At 42.4% G+C, this 27,138-nt stretch overlaps 1 protein-coding gene across 2 annotated transcripts in view; it reads right to left on the bottom strand.

Annotated features, from left to right (window-relative positions):
- Positions 1 to 27,138, bottom strand: part of LOC121554667 (stromal interaction molecule 2-like) — a 92,293-nt gene that overhangs the window by 17,449 nt on the left and 47,706 nt on the right. For both annotated transcript variants that reach the window (XM_041868336.2, XM_041868334.2), the window contains exon 2: positions 8,189 to 8,319. In XM_041868336.2, coding sequence (XP_041724270.1) covers positions 8,189 to 8,319 — 131 coding nt within the window. The remainder of the gene's footprint in view (positions 1 to 8,188; positions 8,320 to 27,138) is intronic.

The raw sequence follows: 27,138 nt of genomic DNA, 5'->3' as shown, positions 1-27,138 counted from the left end.
GGTGGGGATTTGCATATAGTGATAATCACCACCAACATATGACACACATACAAAATAAACAGAAATGTTGACATACGTTTTTGCATTGGCCAGTTATAGGCCAATCAACCATAAACAAAGGATATAAAGGCTAGAGATAGGCTAAATGATGTGGTTATAAACCATAAAGGTTATCTTGAAGGAATAGCTCAATGTGGTTCTCTGTGTGGGTTATGTGGGTTGGACTGTCTATAGTGTTAATTGCTGTTATATCTTGTGGTCTTGCTGTGTGTTGCGATAAGTTACTGGAAGGCAATATTTAATATGCTGAGAAGAAAGGAAGTATTCATGTTTCTACAGAGGGTTCTATGGAACCCAAAAGGGTTCTACAAACTTTGGTTCCTACTGTGTCACAACCATCATCTTCATTACTTTTTCATTCGTTGTCATGCCAAACAAAACTGCATTCAAAATGCCATCTGTATTCCAACCATAAAATTAGAATGATCATTCTATTACTATGATCCCAACAGTTTACCCAAGTGTTTTGATATATAATCGTAAGTAAAATCACAATATTTGGTACAAAAATCAGTTAGATTTTTTGCCCTTTGTTGTGCAGCCCTTTGTATTTTAAATAATATTTTACCCCCTTTTTCTCTCCAATTTCAATCTTGTCTCATCGCTGCAACTCCCCAACGGGCTCGGGAGGCGAAGGTCGAGTCATGCGTCCTCAGAAACATAACCCGCCAAACCGCGCTTCTCAACACCGCCCGCTTAACCCGGAAGCCAGCCGCACCAATGTGTCGGAGGAAACACCGTTCAACTGACGACCGAGGTCAGCCTGCAGGCACCCGGCCCGCCACAAATCAAATCAAATTGTATTTGCCACATGCGCCGAATACAACAGGTATAGACATAACCGTTAAATGCTTACTTACAGCCCTTAACCAACAATGCATTTATTTTTTTATAAAAAGTAAAATAAAACAACAACAACAAAAAAGTGTTGAGAAAAAAAAGAGCAGAAGTAAAATAAAATAACAGTAGGGAGGCTATATACAGGGGGGTACCGGTGCAGAGTCAATGTGCGGGGACACCGGCTAGTAGAGGTAGTTGAGGTAATATGTACATGTGGGTAGAGTTAAAGTGACTATGCATAAATAATTAACAGAGTAGCAGCAGCGTAAAAAGATGGGGTGGGGGGGCAGTGCAAATAGTCTGAGTAGCCATGATTAGCTGTTCAGGAGTCTTATGGCTTGGGGGTAGAAGCTGTTGAGAAGCCTTTTGGACGTAGACTTGGTGCTCCAGTACCGCTTGCCATGCGGTAGCAGAGAGAACAGTCTATGACTAGGGTGGCTGGAGTCTTTGACAATTTTGAGGGCCTTCATTTGATACCGCCTGGTATAGAGGTCCTGGATGGCAGGAAGCTTGGCCCCAGTGATGTACTGGGCCGTACGCACTACCCTCTGTAGTGCCTTGCGGTCGGAGGCCGAGCAGTTACCATACCAGGCGGTGACGCAACCAGTCAGGATGCTCTCGATGGTGCAGCTGTATAACTTTTTGAGGATCTGAGGACCCATGCCAAATGTTTTCAGTCTCCTGAGGGGGAATAGGCTTTGTCGTGCGCTCTTCACGACTGTCTTGGTGTGTTTGGACCATGATAGTTTGTTGGTGATGTGGACACCAAGGAACTTGAAGCTCTCAACCTGTTCCACTACAGCCCCGTCGATGAGAATGGGGGCGTGCTCAGTCCTTTTTTTCCCCCCTGTAGTCGACAATCATCTCCTTTGTCTTGATCACGTTGAGGGAGAGGTTGTTATCCTGGCACCACACGGCCAGGTCTCTGACCTCCTCCCTATAGGCTGTCTCATCATTGTCGGTGATCAGGCCTACCACTGTTGTGTCGTCGGCAAACTTAATGATGGTGTTTGAGTCATACCTGGCCATGCAGTCATGGGTGAACAGGGAGTACAGGAGGGGACTGAGCACACACCCCTGCGGGGCCCCCGTGTTGAGGATCAGCGTGGCAGATGTGTTGTTACCTACCCTTACCACCTGGGGGCAGCCCGTCAGGAAGTCCAGGATCCAGTTGCAGAGGGAGGTGTTAAGTCCCAGGATCCTTAGCTTAGTGATGAGCTTTGAGGGCACTATGGTGTTGAACGCTGAGCTGTAGTCAATGAATAGCATTCTCACGTAGGTGTTCCTCTTGTCCAGGTGGGAAAGGGCAGTGTGGAGTGCAATAGAGACTGCATCATCTGTGGATCTGTTGGGGCGGTATGCAAATTAGAGTGGGTCTAGGGTTTCTGGGATAATGGTGTTGATGTGAGCCATGACCAGCCTTTCAAAGCACTTCATGGCTACAGACGTGAGTGCTATGGGTCGGTAGTCATTTAGGCAGGTTACCTTAGAGTCCTTGGGCACAGGGACTATGGTGGTCTGCTTGAAACATGTTGGTATTACAGACTCAGTCAGGGACATGTTGAAAATGTCAGCGAAGACACTTGCCAGTTTGGTCAGCACATTCTCGGAGTACACGTCCTGGTAATCCATCTGGCCTTGCGACCTTGTGAATGTTGACCTGCTTAAAAGTCTTACTCACATCGGCTACGGAGAGCGTGATCACATAGTCATCCGGAACAGCTGGTGCTCTCATGCATGCTTCAGTGTTGCTTGCCTCGAAGCGAGTGATTTAGCTCGTCTGGTAGGCTTGTGTCACTGGGCAGCTCACGGCTGTGCTTCCCTTTGTAGTCTGTAATAGTTTTCAAGCCCTGCCACATCCGACGAGCGTCAGAGCCAGTGTAGTACGATTCAATCTTAGTCCTGTATTGACTCTTTGCCTGTTTGATGGTTCGTTGGAGGGCATAGCGGGATTTCTTATAAGCGTCCGGGTTAGAGTCCCGCTCCTTGAAAGCGGCAGCTCTAGCCTTTAGCTCAGTGCGGATGTTGCCTGTAATCCATGGCTTCTGGTTGGGGTATGTACGTACGGTCACTGTGGGGACGACGTCGATGCACTTATTGATGAAGCCAGTGACTGATGTGGTGTACTCCTCAATGCTATCTGAAGAATCCCGGAACATATTCCAGTTTGTGCTAGCAAAACAGCCCTGTAGCTTAGCATCTGCGTCATCTGAGCACTTTTGTACAGAGATAAAATGACGAAGGAAGACATTCAGACACGTAAATACATCCATGACTTCTTCTCCAAATAGGCGGCGGTTAGGGTGCAAATTATTATGATTACCGTGAGCGTAGTGTTGTGGTTCTCTTTCTCTCTTTTTACTCCTCCATCTTTCGGTGAACAAGCAGTCATGTGTTAGTCCACTAGGGACCTGTTTCCATTGTATTAAGTTTCTAATCAATAACCTAACTAACCCGTGCATGTGTGTGTGTGTGTATCCTGTGTAATCATTTAGTTACTTAGTAAATAAATAATTAAACCAATTTGTGTGGTACGGAATGATCAGTAAGGCTGGGGTTTGTGCGTATGCAAGGACTATGCGACGTTCAGAATGATTTGTTATGAGGTAATGACTAAGTGACTGTTATTGACGTAAGAGATATCTATATATCTTCTGGAGTTAATTCGGGAGATGGTAACTTGTTAAACAAATTATCCTGTGGTGCCCCAAATCCTAATGAGTTAATTATTACATGATTAATTTAATCGGGTAACAATTAAACATAGTTAGTTAATTAGAGAAATAAGTCATCAGATTAATGTTAAGTCACGTCATGACACTGTGTTCAGAGGTGATAAGTACAGTCGGCAGGCAAACATTTGACAATCCTACCGGTGTGTCTGAGCTAGAACAAACAATATTATTGATCCAGTTCAGTTGAAGTGTTTTTCCTCGCAAACACATTGATAAATGTCATAAGTGGACGTTTATTTGTTAACAAACACATTGACAAATTGCACAACTTCCGTTTGTTTGCTATTGATGTTATCCAATTGGCATTTTTGAAAATAAGTAATTTGGTAGCTAAGTCACCTGACATATGACCAGGACATTATCATCTCACACGGACAGGAGGATAATACACACGCGCACACGCACACACGCACACACAGTATACCGTAAACAAAGGGCTTGTTATCGGAGGTAGATTCCAGATGGGTCAAATGAGTCTTCCCATGAGCCTCTCCTGCCCTTTCTAACAACTTACTGTAACTCACTACTAATACAGTATCTACTGAACCTTCTTATACAACCGTCTTTCTCTTCATCTGTCTGTCTCTATCCATCTCTCGCTCCATCCATCTCACTCTCTCTTTTTGTCTCTATCCATCCATCTCTCTCTTTCTTCATCTCTTTCCCTCCCTCCCTCAAACTCCATCTGTTTTATGATCGCAGACCCCCTCTTTCTGTCTCTTTCTTCCTCTGTTTTTGTCTCAGTCTATGTTGTTCAGTCTGTCAGTCACCATGACAGAAGACAACCAATGATCATAAACTCAATCATGTCTTTAAATTGAAAAGTTTGCCAATATCTTAATATTGCTCTTGACCAAGTCATTCAGAATTATAACTGAAAAACACTTTTTACACTAACGCCGTAGGGTAGTAAATGGGTTTTGAAATAATAGATTAATTCATTAAAATATGATTGAAGACATTGTGCAAAATAATATATATATTTGGTTTGCTTGGATGGGTCACTGACTATCTGTGTCTTGTGTTCAACTACTTGTGTTCAGACATCTCCAGATAATGGAGGGAAATGGGCTTACACACACAAACACACACACTAGCACGCATTGCATACACATGCACACACACAGAGATCAGCAGTGGTTCAAAGAAGACATTGCCTGGACCTTCGGATCTGATTCCAAGTGATGGGGGTAAAATGTTTGGACTGTCTTTGGGTCGGGGAGCGCTTCTCTCTCTCCACCAGCAGCCAATCTACTGGGAAACTTAAACACTGTCAACCTTCTAGAACCTTTCAAGGCTTTCACTTTTCTATAGATAGGGCCTGCTCTGCTCTCCTCAAGACATCTGTGTTCATATAAAGACACGTACGCACACACCTGTGTTTTCTCAAGATGTCAACTGTGACCCATCAAGGGCTAATCGAGTACTGCAGCTCTCTCTTCTCAGGCATGCACACACACCCCTTTCTGTGTGACGTGAATTCTGTTCTTGCTATTTCAAAGAGATGGAACCTGATCTTGTAAAGTGTCTCCTTAGCAGATAGAAGAGCCACAGCCAATGAGTGCAGCGCAGCTGCCGTTCCTGGCGTCCGACCGACCTCACCTCTGCAACAGGCCTCAGCACACCACTAAACCCCTCCGCCTCCTCTCCTTCTCTCCATATTCTAATCCACCAAGGTGTAAACCCCACTGAAGAACTGAAGACATGCCGTGCTAATCAAAAACATGTATATTCTGATCATTAAAAATGTATTTTTGTTTTATATAGTTATGTTATACTCTTCTTAAAACCTTGTCTGTTTATTAAGTTTTACAGACACCACAGCATAGCAACTTGGTTTCTTATTATATAGTACCAAGGTGAAATGAGTGAGTTACTTTCCAAAACACATTGAAGGCGACAAAGAGGGGGGGCTTTTTAGACCCCGTCTGAGTGTGTGTTGAAGGGCTGGGTGGGACAGGGGGTGGGGGGTGGGGGGTGGGGGCTAGTGTGTTAGCGGTGTGTGTGTGTGTGTTTTTAGGAGGTCTGAATATCTAGCCATGGATCCTCTAGTTGTGACCAATGCCACAAGTCAGCATCTCGCCAAGCTGTCTTTCAATAAATTATGCCCCTGTGTGTGCATGTGTGTGTGTGCGCATGTGTGTGTGTTTGTGTCTGAGAGAGCACGCATAATTATATAAATAATCCAAGTCAATAAAATTGTGAATCTACCTGAATACAACTTTGCTGACTGAGGCCCAACTCTTCCTCAGTCAAACAGGCAATCGTAGACAGTAGCCCTATACTATAACCTTCTCACTACTGCCACTGGTGATATTGTCACCGTATATATCTCCCCTTTCTCTCTATGTGACAACATGGCCACTCGTCATCTTTATGTACTGGAATGGTCAAAGAATCTCAGAAATGCACGTTATGAAAAACTGAATATTACTCAGTGATATAACATTACGATGACCTCCAGGACCAGCGTCTCAGGTTTTGGGGAGTGGGGGGGAGATTCCGAGGTGGGCAAAGTGTGTGTGTGTAGAGAGGAAATGCTGGTGGTGTCACTGTCACATTGTGGGGGGTTGGTGTTGGGAGGTGAGGGGGTTTTGGGGTTTGTAAGGTTTTCTGGGCCAGATGTGGGTTACAGGGGGTGAGGACGTCCCCAAATTGACCTTTCCCCAACCCTCATCACCTCACCTGCCACTATCCTCAGCACCGTCACCCCCATCACTGTCATTGTCAACCCTGTTACCTCACCACTGCCAGGAAGAGGGATGGAGGTTACAGTCATGACAGTAACCAATGAGTCATAAAGGAGTTTAACTCTGAGGTCACACATGGACTATTCTCGTCACACTGCTTGGGCTGTTAATTAAAAACAGACTCAATTTAATCAAAAACATCAAGTCAGTCAAACTTCGTCCATTAAAAAATGTAACACTTTCCTGACAAAATCCCCAAAAGGCATTTAATCATTTCTTCAATAATGAAAGAAGCAAACACATTTTGACAAACAAGTTCTGGGAAAGGTCTATATAATTGTGTGAACTTTCAAAGACTGTTCTGCTATTGATACAGCATGATATAAGAGAAAAGAGCAGGGACAGTCACGTGGGTCTGAGCGTGTAAATCCAATATGCAACAATGTCCCGGTGAATAGTCACATACTCCAGGGTCAAGTTTCCCCTGGGTACTGATCTAGGATCAGCTCCAACAGTCCTCTTAAGGGCTTCAAATCTGATCTGAGAACAGCTCAAGGCTTGGCAAAATGGGCAACGCTTTGCCTTCTTGCACTCCAGAAGAGAAGAGCTCCTAAATCATTCTGGTGACCCCCGCCGCAAAGAACAACTTTTTTTTTTTCGCAGCTTCTCTTTGCCCTTATAAGGTCGAAGGGCAGAATCTTGCTCCGTCATCCCCCGTCACACACATGCATGGACACACAAACACAAATGTGTACACACACACACACACACACAATAGATGTATGTGTACATATACTCGCAAGCACACACACACACATACGTATGTACGTACACACATACTCTGATTCTCTCTCACACACTCACACATACACACACACACACACACACACACACACACACACACACACACACACACACACACACACACACACACACACACACACACACACACACACACACACACACACACACACACACACACACACGTCCTCGGACGGGGGCCAGCTCCAAACACCTCTGCACTTAGGGGCCTTAAACGGGCCCGTAAACAGCCGGCCCCCGGCTCTTCTGAGACGCACCCTGGGCCAAGGGCAACGGTATAACAGTTTCTCACACTGCAGCTCTACGAGTTAAAAATGACTCCTGGCGCACACACAGAGAGAGAATCTGACCCAAGGCCGAGTGCAGTCAGAATTCACTTTTTCCTGTGTTTTGTATCATATTGTACAACATCTGATGAAACTAACACTGTAAAAGTGGGAATATTCACATGAAAATGTGTCGCCAAATGGATAGAAACCTAGCTAGTAAGGTACTTAATTGTAACCAATAAATTATTTTATATTGATATAAAATGGCTGCATTGGGCCTTTAAACTAAGGGTTGATTATGATAGGGTACAGATCAGAGCAGGTCAGGTCTTACTGTCAAACACACTGAAAAAGGCCTACCATATTCTCATTCTCTCTTTTTTCTCTCTCCACTATCTCCCCACTAGCTCCTAAGCTGATTAATGGCTTGTAAACATTTTACCATGAGTTTATAGGGTTGTTTATGAGGCTAAGGCCCAGTTCAATTCAACCCAAAAGCCACAAAGCATTCCACCTTTAAGAATGCCTACTCGAAAGAATACTAACAGAAACAGAAATAACTTTGTAACAGAAATGACCAGGTAACAGAAATGACTTGGCAATGGTTCAGAAAGGACTTGGTAACAGAAATGACTTGGTAACAGTGATGACTTGAAAAATGACCAAGTAACACACATGATTTGGTGACACAAACAACTTGGTAACAGAAATGACCAGGTAACAGAGATGACCAGATCATTACATAGACTAATACTGTATTAGTATTACGCACCTCTACACTCTCATTGACCTCAATCCCCCCGTCATTGTCATCGTCCAGCTGTTTGTGAATGACCCGGAGGGCCTCCAGGCTGAAGCGGTCTGCATCGCCCATGCATGGTGGCATCACCGTCAGACAAGGGTCTGAAGGAAGAGAGAGCGTTCAAAGGTCAAACTCAGGTTAAAGGTCGCTGGCATGGAGTCGTGTGTATTAATCACATTTATAAACATCCATTTGGCAAGACATTGACAGATGTTCACATCCAGACAGATTTACATAATTCAGCATTTACATACACCGAGTGTACAAAACATTACATGCTCTTTCTGTAGCATAGACTGGCCAGGTGAATCCAGGTGAAAGCTATAATCCCTTATTGATGTCACCATTTTACTGTCTGGTATGCCGTAGCTATTCCACTCACATGCCAAGATGCCAGACTGTTTTCATTTGTGCGCCAGAAAATCCCCCAGCACATTAGTCTATCAGAACCATGTTTCCCTTTCAAAAGGACAGTGAGCTTGGTCCGCGCCAAACTGCCACACACACTCTGCATACACTCTAATGGAACACACATACTCACGAAAGCATGCCTACATATAGGCTATAAACACACAAGAACGTGCACACGCACACACACACTATGCAAGACTGTGAGTAGACACATGCACAGCTGCCAACATACATACAGCTCACATGGACTCTACTCTATGTTCACAGCCCCTACACTCAGGACAGAGTGACAAACCAGCTGGGATGTATAGAATGAGACAATCTCTCTTAGAAAAATATTCCACTCTATTAAATGAGTAATGCATATAATGATTAAGGCATTAGCTGTTGAACAATAAACAATAACACACACACACACACTGTCAAACACACACATAGACTGATCAGGGTTTGAAACAGTGCCCAGCTGACCAAACCACTATGGTCAGCGTAAAATAATCATGATGGATTATGTTAATAAAACACTGAATCAACACAACAATTAGGTCCATTCATCTATCCAGCCAAGATGTCAAACAATATCTACCAGTCACTCTCAGTCATATCATTAGTAACATAATGGCTTGCGTAGGGAAAGGTGTTTTCTGTTTTTGATGTAGGATCGTTCCTGAAACAAGACTTGACATGTTAGTTGCTATAGTGTTGCTGCGTGGCAATGTGGCAGCTAATGGAGACTTTTAATTGGACCACAGCCCTTGGCAAAACTATTATTGGCAAGAGTGTGTGATTGGACAAAATCTTTTTAACTGGAAAAGTGATTTGATTGGACAAAACTGCTGTTGAGTGTTCCATACCGTATATACTGTATGTCAAGAACACATCTAGGATATATATATATATTTTTATAAGTATATAAGTGTAATAAGTTCAGTAAATCATTGACATTATCATAAAAATAATTTATGAAATAACAGAAATAACCTAATGCAACTTGTTATGCAGACAAAACATTTTGGAGGCTAAGCCTAACTAAATGATGTTTTTACAAAGGTTATATAATCTATTTGCTTAGCAGACGTCCTCCCTCGCAGCAATTTACATATTTCAACATTTACATACCATCTATTTGGCTACCTGGTGATTACTTCAGCACAACTTAGTTAAGCGCTTTCCCTACAGTGTCATTGTGACAACAACCATTGCTCTGGTCGCAAATCCAACTCCCTCACCAATAGGCCTGGGAATTGCACACTGTAAAAGTGTGAAAACATTTGATCAGTGTTATTTCCCGATTGTAGCTAGTTGAAAATACAATTTACACAGGACCTTCTAATCAACAGATTTGCATGGTTTTGGCTTGCCTGGTGACATCACCAGGAGGCAAATTGGTTAATCTACCAATAACAAATAGAGTTCCAAACCTCTCTGCCAATAACAGCTAGTTTTCAGTTTTCCCATCCCCACTCAGACCACTCCCAGAAAGTCCTAGCAAAGATCTTGCTTGAGAATTTTTTTTGTTGCTAAAAAGATAATTTTGTCCATTGTAATGGGAAACTATTACAGTAAACACGTTTCCACCCACAGTTTTTATGTGAGTAAAGTCATACCATACAAACGTACAATTTTAGAAATGCCGACAGATCATTTGTTCGTTCGACATCGTGGGATCTTTTTGTGTCGTAAAATGTATTATGCGAGAAATGGCAGTGGAAACGCCTTAGTGGTCAAATATTGATATAATCACCATAATTTCGAAGTAAACTTGGAGTCACGCGATGATATGCCGTGTGGTCCCTCTCACTACGACGCGGGAAATAATGCAGTTTATTAGGCTACAGATGAAATAACTTATGATGAACTTCACAGAACTTCTTGATGCTCCTTTTCTGGTGACAAATACAGTGGGGAGAACAAGTATTTGATACACTGCCGATTTTGCAGGTTTTCCTACTTACAAAGCATGTAGAGGTCTGTAATTTTTATCATAGGTACACTTCAACTGTGAGAGACGGAATCTAAAACAAAAATCCAGAATATCACATTGTCTGATTTTTAAGTAATTCGTTTGCATTTTATTGCATGACATAAGTATTTGATACATCAGAAAAGCAGAACTTAATATTTGGTACAGAAACCTTTGTTTGCAATTACAGAGATCATACTTTTCCTGTAGGTCTTGACCAGATTTGCACACACTGCAGTAGGGATTTTGGCCCACTCCTCCATACAGACCTTCTCCAGATCCTTCAGGTTTCGGGGCTGTCGCTGGGCAATACGGACTTTCAGCTACCTCCAAAGATTTTCTATTGGGTTCAGGTCTGGAGACTGGCTAGGCCACTCCAGGACCTTGAGATGCTTCTTATGGAGCCACTCCTTAGTTACCTGGCTTTGTGTTTCGGGTCGTTGTCATGCTGGAAGACTCAGCCACGACCCATCTTCAATGCTCTAACTGAGGGAAGGAGGTTGTTGGCCAAGATCTCGCGATACATGGCCCCATCCATCCTCCCCTCAATATGGTGCAGTCGTCCTGTCCCCTTTGCAGAAAAGCATCCCCAAAGAATGATGTTTCCACCTCCATGCTTCATGGTTGGGATGGTGTTCTTGGGGTTGTACTCATCCTTCTTCTTCCTCCAAACACGGCGAGTTGAGTTTAGACCAAAAAGCTCAATTTTTGTCTCATCAGACCACATGACCTTCTCCCATTCCTCCTCTGGATCATCCAGATGGTCATTGGCAAACTTCAGACGGGCCTGGACATGCGCTGGCTTGAGCAGGGGGACCTTGCGTGTGCTGCAGGATTTTAATCCATGACGGCGTAGTGTGTTACTAATGGTTTTCTTTGAGACTGTGGTCCCAGCTCTCTTCAGGTCATTGACCAGGTCCTGCCGTGTAGTTCTGGGCTGATCCCTCACCTTCCTCATTATTATTGATGCCCCGCGAGGTGAGATCTTGCATGGAGCCCCAGACCGAGGGTGATTGACCGAGGGTCATCTTGAACTTCTTCCATTTTCTAATAATTGCGCCAACAGTTGTTGCCTTCTCACCAAACTGCTTGCCTATTGTCCTGTAGCCCATCCCAGCCTTGTGCAGGTCTGTCTTTTATACAGGTAACGAGTTCAAACAGGTGCAGTTAATACAGGTAATGAGTGGAGAACAGGAGGGCTTCTTAAAGAAAAACTAACAGGTCTGTGAGAGCCGGAATTCTTACTGGTTGGTAGGTGATCAAATACTTATGTCATGCAATAAAATGCAAATTAATTACTTTAAAATCATACAATGTGATTTTCTGGATTTTTGTTGTAGATTCCGTCTCTCACAGTTGAAGTGTACCTATGATACAAATTACAGACCTCTACATGCTTTGTAAGTAGGAAAACCTGCAAAATCGGCAGTGTATCAAATACTTGTTCTCCCCACTGTACAAATATTCTCGCTTTTAATAATCTCATCATGTAGAGTAGCCTACCCACACAGCCTAGCCGCACTCTATCAGCAAGCTGTTGGCTAGAGCGCGTGCCAAGACCAGAGCAGGCACATTTGCTATTTAACGCAACAATTTTTGTGACAAAACTATCGGTACAGTTGAAAATGCGATGGAAACACATTATCCTTGAACTTGATTTTTATTAGATACATGAAAACGTAAGCAAAAAAGTACATTTTGTGTGCAGTACGTCATCACGCACTGGTGGGAATATTCGCATGAAAATCTGTCTGCAATTGGATGGAAACCTAGCTAGTAAGGTACTTAATCGTTACAAAAAAATTGCTGCATCGGGCCTTTAAACTAAGAGGTCATTGATTATGAGGGTACAGGTCAGAGCAGGTCAGGTCTTACTGTCAAACACTGAGAAAGGCCTATCATATTCTCATTTTCTCTCTCTCTCTTTCTCTCTCTCTCCCTCGCTTCTCTCCACTAGCTTCCTAAGCTGATTAATGGCTTGCAAATATTTTACCATGAGTTTATAGGGTTGTTTATGAGGCTAAGGCCCAGTTCAATTCAACCCAAAAGCCACAAAGCATTCCCACCTTAAGAATGCCTACTTTAAAGAATACTAACAGAAATAACTTGGTAACGGAAACGACCAGGTAACAGAAATGACCAGTGTACAGAAATAACTTGGCAATGGTAACAGAAATGACTTGGTAACAGAAATGACTTAGTAACAGTGAGGACTTCAAAAATGACCAAGTAACACACATGACTTGGTGACATAAACAACTTGGTAACAGGGCTGGGAATTGCCAGGGACCTTACAATACGTTATTATCACGATACTTAGGTGCCGATACAATATGTATTGCGATTCTCACAATTCTCACGATTCTATATGTATTGCAATTCGATACTGCGATTTTATTGCGATTTGATGTTCCAAACATTAAGGCGGTGATGATACCAGCGTCGCAATAGTTTTTCCATGGCAAAAAAAAACCTGCTATATGTAAAATATTGTGTGCTATAGCTGGGAAAATAAATACATGTGACTCTGGATGACATCATAATGATGTTTGTTTCCAACATTAGGGTTGTTTTCCTAAAGAAGTTAAAGGGATACTTCGGGATTTTGGCATTTTTATGTCTCTGCATGTAGTTTGTTGCTAACTAGCGCAATGACTGGAAGTCTATGGGTATCTGCTAGCATAGCATTGGCTCGCGAAACTACCTTTAACTTCCTTTATACTGGACCCAGAGACATATATATGGTATCTACGAGTTCATCTGACTCTGGGGAAGTAGATAAAGGGCCTCGTTGCAAAATCCCGAAGTATCCCTTTAAAACCACTTCGTGTTTTGTTTCCTTGCCATGATACTATTGAATATCATGATACTGGTATCGTCCCAGCCCTACCAAACATATTGCTCACTATATGCCTGCTGCAGAGAGACAAGAGAGAGCATGGTAAAACAAGTTTTGATCAGACAGGGAAATAAAAGTGCTGAAAACATTTTGGCTCACTATTTAAAAAGAAGATGGAGAAGAAGCTATAGGATGAAAAATACTGGAGTTTTGGCGTAGGTACAGCCGACTAGCGCTAGCTAACGCTACCTATAGTAGCAACAAAAAAAAAAGTGATATGTAACTGTATTGATTTCTTTCCCCCATCACTACTTACCACTTCTCCTCACAGCACTTCCATTTCTACAAAGACATGCCATATTGTCAACCAGAGGGAAGTTGTATCACTGTTCAAAGTATTACAAAGCCCCCCTGTAGGATTTGTTACACTACTATTTAGTTTTAGTTGAGCAACATTTTTGAAAAGTGTTTTAAGTTATCATCAAAAGCGTTCTGAAAAGAACAATGGAACCTTCAGACTCTGACATCTCTCTGGGTTGGCCACCTGCTGTGATTTCAGAAAAACAAAACACAAAATTCCTCTCAGATGTCATATTCTCAGCATGTGTGTCTTGCATCATTCTCAATGTGTGTGTGTGTGTGTATGTGTGTGTGACTGTTTTGACGCTACAATGGGGACACGTGACAGGAAATGAAGTGAACCGTGGTGACACTGCGTTCCGGGAACATACACTAAATAAAAACACCCGTCAGAATACGATCCAAAAGGGGGTAAAATTAGAGCACTGTGAGCTAAAAATAGACCCTGGAAAACAGTTGTCAGGATGTGGCTTACTTTGTAAAACCTCAACAATGACAGAGGTCTCCCGCTCACTCTCACTCTCACACACACACACACACACACACACACACAGACAGACACTGGCAAGCACACTCTCACACACACAACCATGAAGGCAATAACTTGTTTCAAAGCAAACCATCAACAAAACGTGTGCCACGTTCATTTCTATTCCTCTGAAGTCCTGTCACTTTGTTACAACAAAAGAAAATCTGCTGAGAATATGAAACTATGCAAAACACCTGCACTAAAATCTGCACTTCTGAAAATAATCTTCTGCATATGAAAACATTTGAATGTATTAAGTCCTTCAGACAAAGCAGACAAAAACCAGATAAGTCTGGTTCTGGGGTTCTGGGGGTGCTGGTTGGGAAAGGTATTAAACGCTGAGTAAAATAAGATGGTCTGTTAGTGGGTTTATGAGGACACGTTGTTTATGAGGAAAACTTCCTGTGTGTAGAAGTCGTCTGATGACACACAGTCTCTGACTTCACAGGAAAATCAATAAGCTCTCGCAGACACACAAATCATTCTGGGTGAGTGGGCGACATGATGAATGGAAAGAAAGAAAGAGGTCTATTTAGAGAGAGTGAATGGAAACCTCTCTCGTTGATGTCTGGTGAGGTGTGTGTGTTGGTTGCTTGCAAAGTTTAGCTTCCTTTGATGTCACTGGTGTTGCTGTGTAGTGTTGTAACTGATTCAGTATGATTGTTACGCCTATGTATAACAACATCAAAGTTGAATAGAGTTATTACAATTACATTCTAATTTCCTTTCCCTTTTATACACTGTATGGGTGATTCATTTACATTTACATTTACGTCATTTAGTAGACGCTCTTATCCAGAGCGACTTACAAATTGGTGCATTCACCTTATGATAGCCAGTGAGACAACCACTTTACAATTTTTTTATATATTTTTTTATATTTTTTTTTCCATTTTTTTATTTTTGAGTATATTTTTTATTTTCATTTGTGGGAAGGTCAACCTGAGCATGTACAAGTTAGTCATTTCCAAATTAAACCACGTTCATAATTATACTTTGCAAGCAACCAACACACACCTCACCTGACATCAACAAGAGACCTGAGTAAGAAATTGCATGAATTTTACCCATTACAAGTCTCAAAAAAGGCTTTTCAGACAATCATATTTCTCGGCTTTTAGACAGGGCTCAGAGTTTGTTTTTCCACTCACAACTGTCCCCCAGTGTTAGTTATGAAGATTAAATGTTAAAGCAATACAGACCAAATCGAAGTGTTTTGAGTTTTGTTTGCATGTTCTACTGTCTTGTAAAGATAGGGGGTTGACTGGGACAGACAATGTAACATCCATAAAGTTTTTGAGGAAACGTTTCTGTAAAACATGCACCTTACATTGGATCATCTTAAAACTTTCTCTGTATATCCAACTTTCAACAAGATTTTATATAGTCCATAACTGGTTTGTCTATTTTCATTATAAGTATCCTTTTTCAGCATTATAATAATAATGTATTCCATTTCTAAAGCGGTTTTCAGAACAATCTCAAAGTGCTTAAAAGCAAAAAACAAATAAGCGATCCATTATCATGAGTAGCCTAGCTATAGTTGGCTAGGTCAACCAATAGAGTGCATGCATCCTCCAAAGATGGAGAAGGACAGTTCATGGCTTGATCAGAGAAAGCTGGTCAGGGAGATGGTTGATGAAGAGTCTGGTGACGATCATGTAGAGGGCTACTCTGGGAACCAGCCTGAGTCATGTAACTACTGGACTTGTCCTTCACAATGTATGGCACCCAGCTCTGGGTGGCAAACAGCTCACCACACACAATTCAGAGTAGTAGCCAGCTGTCCTCACTACGAGCTCTCTGCCTAAGCACTGCATTCATCTACTGCATCTCCCATTCCTCTCAAGCTTCAGGTGACTCTTCAATTGATGTTTTCAAAAGATCAGGAACCAGCAGCCAGGTGAAACAAAAAAGCTGGTACAGTGTCCAGATGCATCATTTGAACAGCTAGCCAAAAATAGTTGACCTGCCAGTCTATCTGCAAATCTGTGGGTCAAAATCACCAGAAATATGCAATAAAACTCAATGTTATCAAAAACAAAACAGCTGATATTAAATTAAAAACACGTAAAAATAACAAAAAAATTACATATTTAAAGGAGCTCTCTGCTTAGGCTGCTATTAGGGCGCCATGACAACTATTTTGATATCTGTAACATCCATAACGGTTGTGGATGTGTTGGATATTGATGTATCATATCTTACCTTCAGAAGCTTGTGCATTCACCACTTTTTGTGTGCTTGTTCTGAGAAGTATACATCAGACTTTTTCTGAAGCAATTGTTGATATCTTGAAAATGATGTGTTCTAGCTAAGATTCTCTTAGAAAATATATGCTGAAAGGCATTTCTCACATTTGGCAGTACATATTTTTAGATAGAAAGATGAGAAGGGTGTTTATTAACAATCTGTGAATTGTCCTGTAGGTTGCTTTTCCAAATGAAAGCCCATCAAAATATACTGACTTCGTTCAGTCTCCAGAAAAGTGGATTGGCAGTATATGCACATGTATATTGTCTAATTTTAGTACACACCTACTCATTCAAGGGTTTTTCTTTATTTTTACTATATTCTACAAGAATAATAGTGAAGACATCAAAACTATGAAATAACACATGGAATCATGTAGTAACCAAAAAAGTGTTAAACAAATGAAAATATATTTTAGATTTTAGTTTCTTCAAAGTAGCCACCCTTTGCCTTGATGACAGCTTTGCACACTCTTGGCATTCTCTCAACCAACTTCATGAGGTAGTAGTCACCTGGAATGCATTTCAATTAACAGGTTTGCCTTGTTAAAAGTTAATTTGTGGAATTTCTATCCTTCTTAATGCGTTTGAGCCAATCAGTTGTGTTGTGACAAGGTAGGGGAGGTATACAGAAGATGGCCCTATTTGGTAAAAGAGTCCATATTATGGCAAGAACAGCTCAAATAAGCAACGAGAAACGACAGTCCATCATTACTTTAAGACATGAAGGTCAGTCAATACGCACAATTTCAAGAACTTTGAACGTTTCTTCAAGTGCAGTCGCAAAAACCATCAAGCGCTATGATGAAACTGGCTCTCATGAGGACCGCCACAGGAAAGGAAGACCCAGAGTTACCTCTGCTGCAGAGGATAAGTTCATTAGAGTTCCCAGCCTTAGAAATTGCAGCCCAAATAAATGCTTCACAGAGTTCAAGTAACAGACACATCTCAACATCAACTGTTCAGAGGAGACTGCGTGAATCAGGCCTTCATGGTCGAATTGCTACAAAGAAACCACTACTAAAGGACGGCAATAATAAGAAGAGACTTGCTTGGGCCAAGAAACACGAGCAATGGACATTAGACCGGTGGAAATCTGTCCTTTGTTCTGATGAGTCCAATCTTTTTTGGTTCTAACCGCCGTGTCTTTGTGAGACGCAGAGTAGGTGAACGGATGATCTCCGTATGTGTGGTTACCACTGTGAAGCATGGAGGAGGAGGTGTGATGGTGTGGGGGTGCTCTGCTGGTGACACTGTCTGTGATTTATTTAGAATTCAAGGCACACTTAACCAGAATGGCTACCACAGCATTCTGCAGCGATACGCCATCCTATCTGGTTTTCGCTTAGTGGGACTATCATTTGTTTTTCAACAGGACAATGACCCAACACACCTCCAGGCTGTGTAAGGGCTATTCGACCAAGAAGGAGAGTGATGGAGTGAAGCATCAGATGACCTGGCCTCCACAATCACCCGACCTCAACCCAATTGAGATGGTTTGGGATGAGTTGGACCGCAGAGTGAAGGAAAAGCAGCCAACAAGTGCTCTGCATATGTGGGAACTCCTTCAAGATTGTTGGAAAAGCATTCCAGGTGAAGGTGGTTGAGAGAATGCCAAGAGTGTGCAAAGCTGTCATCAAGGCAAAGGGTGGCTACTTTGAAGAATCTAAAATATATTTTTATTTGTTTAACACTTTTTGGGTTACTACATGATTCCATATGTGTTATTTCATAGTCTTGGTGTCTTCACTATTATTCTACAATGTGAAAATAGTAAAAATAAAGAAAAACCCTTGAATGTGTAGGTGTGTCCAAACTTTTGACTGGTACTGTATATATACTATATATTTTTAAAACACTGGAGGGACTGCATTGTGTGCCTATGGGCCGGGGAACTGGATCTGCGTGTGGTTACGGGTTTCGATGGCTGTGTGGATTATGTGGTGGGGAGAAGTGGAGCGAGAGAGGATAAGGGAGAAATGCTGTTAACAGCATTTGGTGAAACCGACGAATATTACCTCACATGCAATGTAAGACAGAGCTACTCTTCAGGAGAGACACACACACATGTCTCATGTACCCTCTAGAAAACACATGCCACACTGTTCTAAAATGACATGAGCCATTGCCCAAATACAACAGACACTTAGGCCCAATGTATTTGATACCAAAAGAAAGATAACCTCTCACGCCAAACCTTCCTCCAATGTACCACGGCCAAACATTTCTCTATCCCCAAAGAAACTCCATTGGCTTAATTTATTGGATAGCATCAATGCAATGACAAGATTACATCTATACTTCACTCTCATCTGTAAACACATTCATATACATCACTGCAATATGTTATCATATTCTAATCCCTTAATTTAATCCTGGATCCTCTGTTAGCTCAGGATAAGCAATCCCTAGAGAGTTGGAGCCGTGGGTCTAAACCAAATAGAGGATCAGGTTAACAACAGATGTCAAGGCAACAATAGCATGTGTGCATATGGATACAAGGGGCGTGACGTCAACGTGCGACAGACTAGTTCCCTGTCAACCGTAACCATATGGCAGTGTCTTAACTCAACTGGACAGGCCAGCCACTCTTAAAGACGAGTAAATAAAGATTCTCAAGACGTCTACTATTTCAGTTAATCAGCACAGCTATTAAGATACAAATATCATTAGCCAGCTAGTCGCTGGCCGCCGGCTAGCTGGGACCGAGAGAGAGAGGAGAGGGAGAGAGAGAGGAAGAGAGAGAAAGAGTGAGAGGGAGGGGGAGAGAGAATAAAATTACACAAAGGTATGCCAGTCACAATCAACTTGCACAAGCTCTTAAAATCCAGTGGTGCATGTGTAAAGTTGAACACATTCATATATTAGCAATTTCTGAGACTCACTTAGATAATTCATTTTTTACATTTTTCTTTATTTCACCTTTATTTAACCAGGTAAGCCAGTTGAGAACAAGTTCTCATTTACAACTGCGACCTGGCCAAGATAAAGCAAAGCCGTGCGATTAAAAACAACAACACAGAGTTACATATGGGGTAAAACAAAACATAAAGTCAAAAATACAACAGAAAAAATATATATACAGTGTGTGCAAATGTAGCAAGTTATGGAGGTAAGGCAATAAATAGGCCATAGTGCAAAATAATTACAATTAGTATTAACACTGGAATGATAGATGTGCAAGAGATTATGTGCAAATAGAGATACTGGGGTGCAAATGAGCAAAATAAATAACAATATGGGGATGAGGTAGTTGGGTGGGCTAATTTCAGATGGGCTGTGTACAGGTGCAGTGATCGGTAAGGTGCTCTGACAACTGATGCTTAAAGTTAGTGAGGGAGATAAGTCTCCAGCTTCAGAGATTTTTGCAGTTCGTTCCAGTCATTGGCAGCAGAGAACTGGAAGGAATGGCGGCCAAAGGAGGTGTTGGCTTTGGGGATGACCAGTGAGATATACCTGCTGGAGCGCATACTACGGGTGGGTGTTGCTATGGTGACCAATGAGCTAATATAAGGAGGGGATTTGCCTAGCAGTGATTTATAGATGGCCTGGAGCCAGTGGGTTTGGCCACAAATATGTAGTGAGGACCAGCCAACAAGAGCATACAGGTCACAGTGGTGGGTAGTATATGTGGCTTTGGTGACAAAACGGATGGCACTGTGATAGACTACATCCAATTTGCTGAGTAGAGTGTTGGAGGATATTTTGTAAATGACATCGCCGAAGTCAAGGATCGGTAGGATAGTCTGTTTTACGAGGGCATGTTTGGCAGCATGAGTGAAAGAGGCTTTGTTGCAAAATAGGAAGCCGATTCTAGATTTAACTTTGGATTGGAGATGCTTAATGTGAGTCTGGAAGGAGAGTTTACAGTCTAACCAGACACCTAGGTATTTGTAGTTGTCCACATACTCTAGGTCAGACCCGCCGAGAGTAGTGATTCTAGTCGGGTGGGCAGGTGCCAGCAGTGTTCGATTGAAGAGCATGCATTTAGTTTTACTTGTGTTTAAGAGCAGTTGGCGGCTACGGAAGAAGTGTTGTATGGCATTGAAGCTCGTTTGGAGATTTGTTAACACAGTGTCCAATGAAGGGCCAGATGTATACAAAATGGTGTCGTCTGCGTAGAGGTGGATCTGAGAGTCACCAGCAGCAAGAGCGACATCATTGATACATACAGACAAAAGAGTCGGCCCAAGATTTGAACCCTGTGGCACCCCCATAGAGACTGCCATAGGTCCAGACAACAGGCCCTCCGATTTGACACATTGAACTCTATCTGAGAAGTAGTTGGTGAACCAGGCGAGGCATTTGAGAAACCACGGCTATTTAGTCTGCCAATAAGAATGCGGTGGTTGACAGAGTCGAAAGCCTTGGCCAGGTCGATGAAGACGGCTGCACAGTACTGTCTATTATAGATTGCGGTTATAATATCATTTAGGACCTGGAGCGTGGCTGAGGTGCACCCATGACCAGCTCGGAAACCGGATTGCATAGCGGAGAAGGTATGGTGTGATTCGAAATGGTCGGTGATCTGTTTGTTAACTTGGCTTTCAAAAACGTTCGAAAGGCAGGGCAGGATGGATATAGGTCTGTAACAGTTTGGATCTAGAGTGTCACCCCCTTTGAAGAGGGGGATGACCGCGGCAGCTTTCCAATCTTTGTGGATCTCAGACGCTACGAAAGAGAGGTTGAACAGGCTAGTAATAGGGGTTGCGACAATTTCGGCTGCTAATTTTAGAAAGAAAGGGTCCATATTGTCTAGCCCAGATGATTTGTAAGGGTCCAGATTTTGCAGCTCTTTCAGAACATCAGCTGTGAAGGAGAAGCGGGGGGGCATGGGCAAGTTGCAGCAGAGGGTGAAGAGCTGGTGACCAGGGTCGTGGTAGCCACGTGGAAAGCATGGCCAGCCGTAGCAAAATGCTTGTTGAAATTCTCGATTATTGTAGATTTATCGGTGGTGATAGTGTTTTCTAGCCTCAGTGCAGTGGGCAGCTGGGAGGAGGTGCTCTTATTCTCCATGGACTTTACAGTGTCCCAAAACTTTTTGGAGTTAGTGCTACAGGATGCAAATTTCTGTTTGAAAAAGCTAGCCTTTGCTTTCCTAACTGCTTGTGTATATTGGTTCCTAACTTCCCTGAAAAGTTGCATATCGCGGGGGCTATTCGATGCTAATGCAGTACGCCACAGGATGTTTTTGTGCTGGTCAAGGGCAGTCAAATCTGAGGAGAACCAGGGGCTATATCTGTTCGTAGTTCTGAATTTTTCGAATGTGGCATGCTTATTTAAGATTGAGAGGAAATAACTTTTAAAGAACAACCAGGCATCCTCTACTGATGGATTGAGATCGATATCCATCCAGGATACCTGGGCCAGATCAATTAGGAAGGCCTGCTCGCTAAAGTGTTTTAGGGAGCGTTTGACAGTGATGAGGGGTGGTCGTTTGACCGCGGACCCGTTACGGACGCAGGCAATAAGGCAGTGATTGCTGAAATCCTGGTTGAAGACAGCGGAGGTGTATTTAGAGGGTAAGTTAGTCAGGATGATATCTATAAGGGTGCCCATATTTACAGATTTAGGGTTGTACCTGATAGGTTCCTTGATAATTTGTGTGAGATTGAGGGCATCTAGTTTGGATTTTAGGATGGCCGGGATGTTAAGCATATCCCAGTTTAGGTCACCAAGCAGTACGAACTCTGAGGATAGATGGGGGGCAATCAATTCACATATGGTGTCCAGGGCACAGCTGGGGGCTGAGGGGGGTCTGTAGCAAGCGGCAACAGTGAGAGACTTATTTCTGGAAAGGTGGATTTTTAGAAGTAGGAGCTCAAACTGTTTGGGCACAGACCTGGATAGTATGATAGACATCTGCAGGCTATCTCTACAGTAGATTGCAACTCCACCCCCTTTGACAGTTCTATCTAGATGGAAAATGTTGTAGTTGGGGATGGACATTCTGAATTTTTGGTGGACTTCCTAAGCCAGGATTCAGACACTGCTAGAACATCAGGGTTGGCGGAGTGTGCTAACGCAGTGAATAACTCAAACTTAGGGAGGAGACTTCTGATGTTAATATGCAAAAAAACAATGCTTTTACGGTTACAGAAGTCAACAAATTATAGCTTCTGGGGAGTAGGAGTGATACTGGGGGCTGCAGGGCCTGGGTTAACCTCTACATCACCAGAGGCACAGAGGAGGACTATAATAAGGATACAGCTAAAGGCTTTAAGAACTGGTCTTCTAGTGCGTTGGGTACAGAGTGTAAAGGTGGCCAATTTCCGGGTGTTGTAGAATAGATTCAGGGCATTATGTACAGACAAGTATATGGAAGGATATGAGTACAATGGAGGTAAACCTAAGCATTGGGTAACAATGAAAGAGATAGCATCACTGGAGGCACCGATTCAGCTGGTCTCCACGTGTATGGGGGGTGGAACAAAGGAGCTATTTGAGGCAGTTTGAGAGGGGCTTGGGGCTTTACAGTGAAATTGTATAAAAAGAACTAACTGGAACAGCAATAGGCAAGGCATATTGACATGGGAGAGAGGCATAAAGCAATCACAGGTGTTATTCGAGAGAGCTAAGACAACAACTGGTAATGGCGATGAAAGTTTGGGATGAGGCTAAACAGTTAAACAGGACAGGGTACCGTGTAAAGGAACAGTCCAGCAGGCATCAGCTGTGCAGCTGAGTGATCATAAGGTCCAGTGAACAGCAATATGTGAGTCCGAGAGCAGTTCGAATTGGTGCTACAGCACAAGCTAGCAGGAAGCACGGCTGTTGTTTGCGTGTGCTAGCGGGCCGGGAGTAGCAGATGGATCTTCGTGGACGTCACAACGGGAAGCCTGTTGAAACCACAGATGATTACGTCAGCAGACCAGTCGTGATGGATCGGCGGGGCTCCGTGTCGACTCTAGGAGGTCCCGTCCGGTTGACAGAGAGGTAGATAGCCGGGAGATAGGCCTGACTCGAGGCTAGCTCAAGACTGATTAGCCAACAACAACATCCATTTGGTTGCAGCTAGCTAGTTGTGATGATCCGGAGTTAAAGGTCCAGTGATTCAGTGATTCCGGCAGAAAAACAGATATGTTCTGGGTCGATAACGCGCTGTGCAGACAGTGCAGACTGGCCGATAATAGTCCAGGCTAGAGCTGGCTGGTAGGTAGTGCAGGCCACGGACAATGGTGAAAAACCGCTAACGGTGGCTAATATCAAGTAGCTAGTTAGCTGGCTACTCCCATCCGGTAGACAGAGCGGTAGATAGCCGGGATATGGGCCTGGCTCGTGGCTAGCTCAAGGCTAACTGGTGCTTGCTTTGGGGGCAGTGGTTATTAGCCAACAGCAACATCCATTTGGTTGCTGCTAGCTAGTTGCGATCTGGTGTTAATGTCCAGTGATTCAGTTATTCCGGCAGAAAATCAGATGTTCTGGGTGAAAACCGCTAACGGTGGCTAATAGCAAGTAGCTAGTTAGCTGGCTAGCTAGTTTCAACTGGAGATTCTAGATAAAAGGTAAGTCAATAATATAATCCATTCCACATTGAGTGAGGCGGGTTGCAGGAAAGTATATTTAGTAGAAGGATGAAAAGTGTGATAGGGAAATATGTACAAAAAATACAAAAACATACAAAGAACTGGCTATTTACACGGACACACACAGAGTACACGACCACACTGCTACGCCATCTTGGACACATTTGATGATACAGCAATACAAGAATATAACATCTATAGAAGAGACAGAAATGCTTATTGGGGAGGTGTTGCTGTATATATATTCAGAGCCATATCCCTGTAATGCTTAGAGAAGATCTTATGTGAAGTGTTATTGAAGTGTTGTGGTTGCAGGTTCACTTGCCACATCTAAATCCTTTTCTTTTGGGGTGTTGCTATAGGCCACCAAGTGCGAACAGTCAGTATCTAAATAATGTGTGAAATGCTTGATAGTGTATGTGATGTAAACAGAGAGGTCTACTTTCTTGGGGACCTGAATATTGACTGGTTTTCATCAAGCTGTCCACTCAAGCAGAAGCTTCTTACTGTAACCAGTGCCTGTAATCTGGTTCAGGTTATTAATCAACCTACCAGGGAGTTTACAAACACTACAGGAACAAGATCATCCACATGTATCGATCACATTTTTACTAATACAGTAGAACTTTGTTCTAAAGCTGTATCCGTACCCATTGGATGCAGTGATCGCAATATAGTGGCTATATCCAGGAAAACCAAAGTTCCAACAGCTGGGCCTAAAATAGTGTATAAAAGATCATACAAATTATTTTGCTGTGACTCATATGTGGATGATGTAAAATATATTTGTTGGTCTGATGTGATTAATAAGGAGCATCCAGATGCTGCACTTGACGAATTTATGAAATTGCTTCTTCCAGTTATTGATAAACATGCACCTGTTAGGAAACTGACTGTTAGAACTGTTAAGGCTCCATGGATTGATGAGGAAAAACTGTATGGTTGAAAGAGATGGGGCAAAGGGAGTGGCAATAAGTCTTGCTGCACATCTGACTGGTTGACTTACTGCAAATTGAGAAATTATGTGACTAAACTCAACAAAAAGAAGAAGAAACTGTATTATAAAGCCAAGATCAATGATATATGATGGGAAAAAACCATTGGAGTACTTTAAATGAAATTATGGGCAGAAAGACAAATTCAACTCCTCATTCATCACAAAACCATTTGATGTTGCTAATTATTTTAATGATTACTTCACTGGCAAAGTGGGCAAACTTAGGCAGGAAATGCCAACAATGAACAGTGATGCATCGTATTCATGCATAAAAAAAACAAATAATGAAAGAAAAGCATTGCAAGTTTGAATTTTGTAAAGTTAGTGTGGGAGAGGTGGGTAATGACAAACCTCCTGGCATTGACAACATATATGGAAAGCTACTGAGGATGGTAGCTGACTCTGTGGCCACTCCTATCTGTCATATCTTTAATCTGAGCCTAGAGGAAAGTCTTTGTGCTCAGGCCTGGAGGGAAGCCAAAGTAATTCCGCTACCCAAGAATGGTAAAGTGGCCTTTACTGGTTCTAACAGCAGACCTATAAGCTTGCTGCCACTGACACAAATGACTGATGATTGGTTGAAAGAAATTGATAATAAGAAGATTGTGGGAGCTGTACTGTTAGATTTATGTGCAGCCTTTGATATTATTGACCATAACCTGTTGTTGTTATGGTTTTTCAACCTCTGCCATATTGTGGATTCAGAGCTATCTATCTAATAGAACTCAAAGGGTTTTCTTTAATGGAAGCTTCTCTAACATGTGGTCCTCTTACATGTGGTCCTCTTACTTACTTAAAAATCATACAATGTGATTTTCTGGATTTTTGTTGTAGATTCCGTCTCTCACTGTTGAAGTGTACCTATGATAAAAAATTACAGACCTCTACATGCTTTGTAAGTAGGAAAACCTGCAAAATCGGCAGTGTATCAAATACTTGTTCTCCCCACTGTATGCTGATGATTCAACCATATACGCATCAGCAACCACAGATAATGAAGTCACTGAAACCTTTAACAAGTTGCAGTCTGTTTTGGAATGGGTGGCCACTAATAAACTGGTCCTGAACATCTTTAAAACTAAGAGCATTGTATTTGATGCAAATCATTCCCTAAATCCTAGACCTCAGCTGAATCTGGTAATGAATGGTGTGGCTGTTGAACAAGTTGAGGAGACTAAATTACTTGCCGTTATCTTAGATTGTAAACTATCATGGTCAAAACATATAGATTCAATGGTTGTAAAGATGGGGAGAGGTCTGTCCGTAATAAAGAGATGCTCTGCTATTTTGACACCAGACTCCAAAAAGCAAGTTCTGCAGGCTCTAGTTTTGTGTAATCTTGATTATTGTCCAGTCGTGTGGTCCAGTGCTGCAAGGAAATACCTAGTTAAGCTGCAGCTGGCCCAAAACAGAGTGGCACGTCTTGCTCTTCATTGTAATCAGAGGGCTGATCAGAGTCTCTCTTGGCTCAGAGTTGAGGAGAGACTGACTGCATCACTTTGTCTTTTTACAAGAAACATTAATGTTGAAAATCCCAAATTGTTTGCATAGTCAACTTACCCCACCAGACATGCCACCAGGTGTCTTTTCACAGTCCCCAAATCCAGAACAAATTCAAGAAAGCATACAGTATTATATAGAGCCATTATTGCATGTAACTCCGTTCCATCTCATATTGCTCAAATAAACAACAAACCTGGTTTCAAAAAACAGATAAAGCAACACCTCGCGGCACAACGCCTCTCCCCTATTTGACCTAGATAGTGTGTGTGTAGGAATTGATATGTAGGCTACGTGTGCCTTTTTAAAAAATTTATGTAGTTCTGTCTTTGAGCTGTTGTTGTCTATTCATGTTCTGTATTATGTCATGTTTCATGTTTTGTGTGGACCCCAGGAAGAGTAGCAACAAGGCTATAACAGTATTGGTTTACAATTATATTATGGCACATTTTCTATGAAGGAAGAGAATAGTGTCTAATTTAAATCAAACACACACATAATAGTACATGCACTCTACACACACGTACATTGTAATATTGTTGT

This window comes from Coregonus clupeaformis, chromosome 39 (genome assembly GCF_020615455.1).
Source record: "Coregonus clupeaformis isolate EN_2021a chromosome 39, ASM2061545v1, whole genome shotgun sequence".
In the NCBI taxonomy this organism is placed as follows: Eukaryota; Metazoa; Chordata; class Actinopteri; order Salmoniformes; family Salmonidae; genus Coregonus; species Coregonus clupeaformis.
This window is presented reverse-complemented; position numbering and strand designations above follow the sequence as displayed.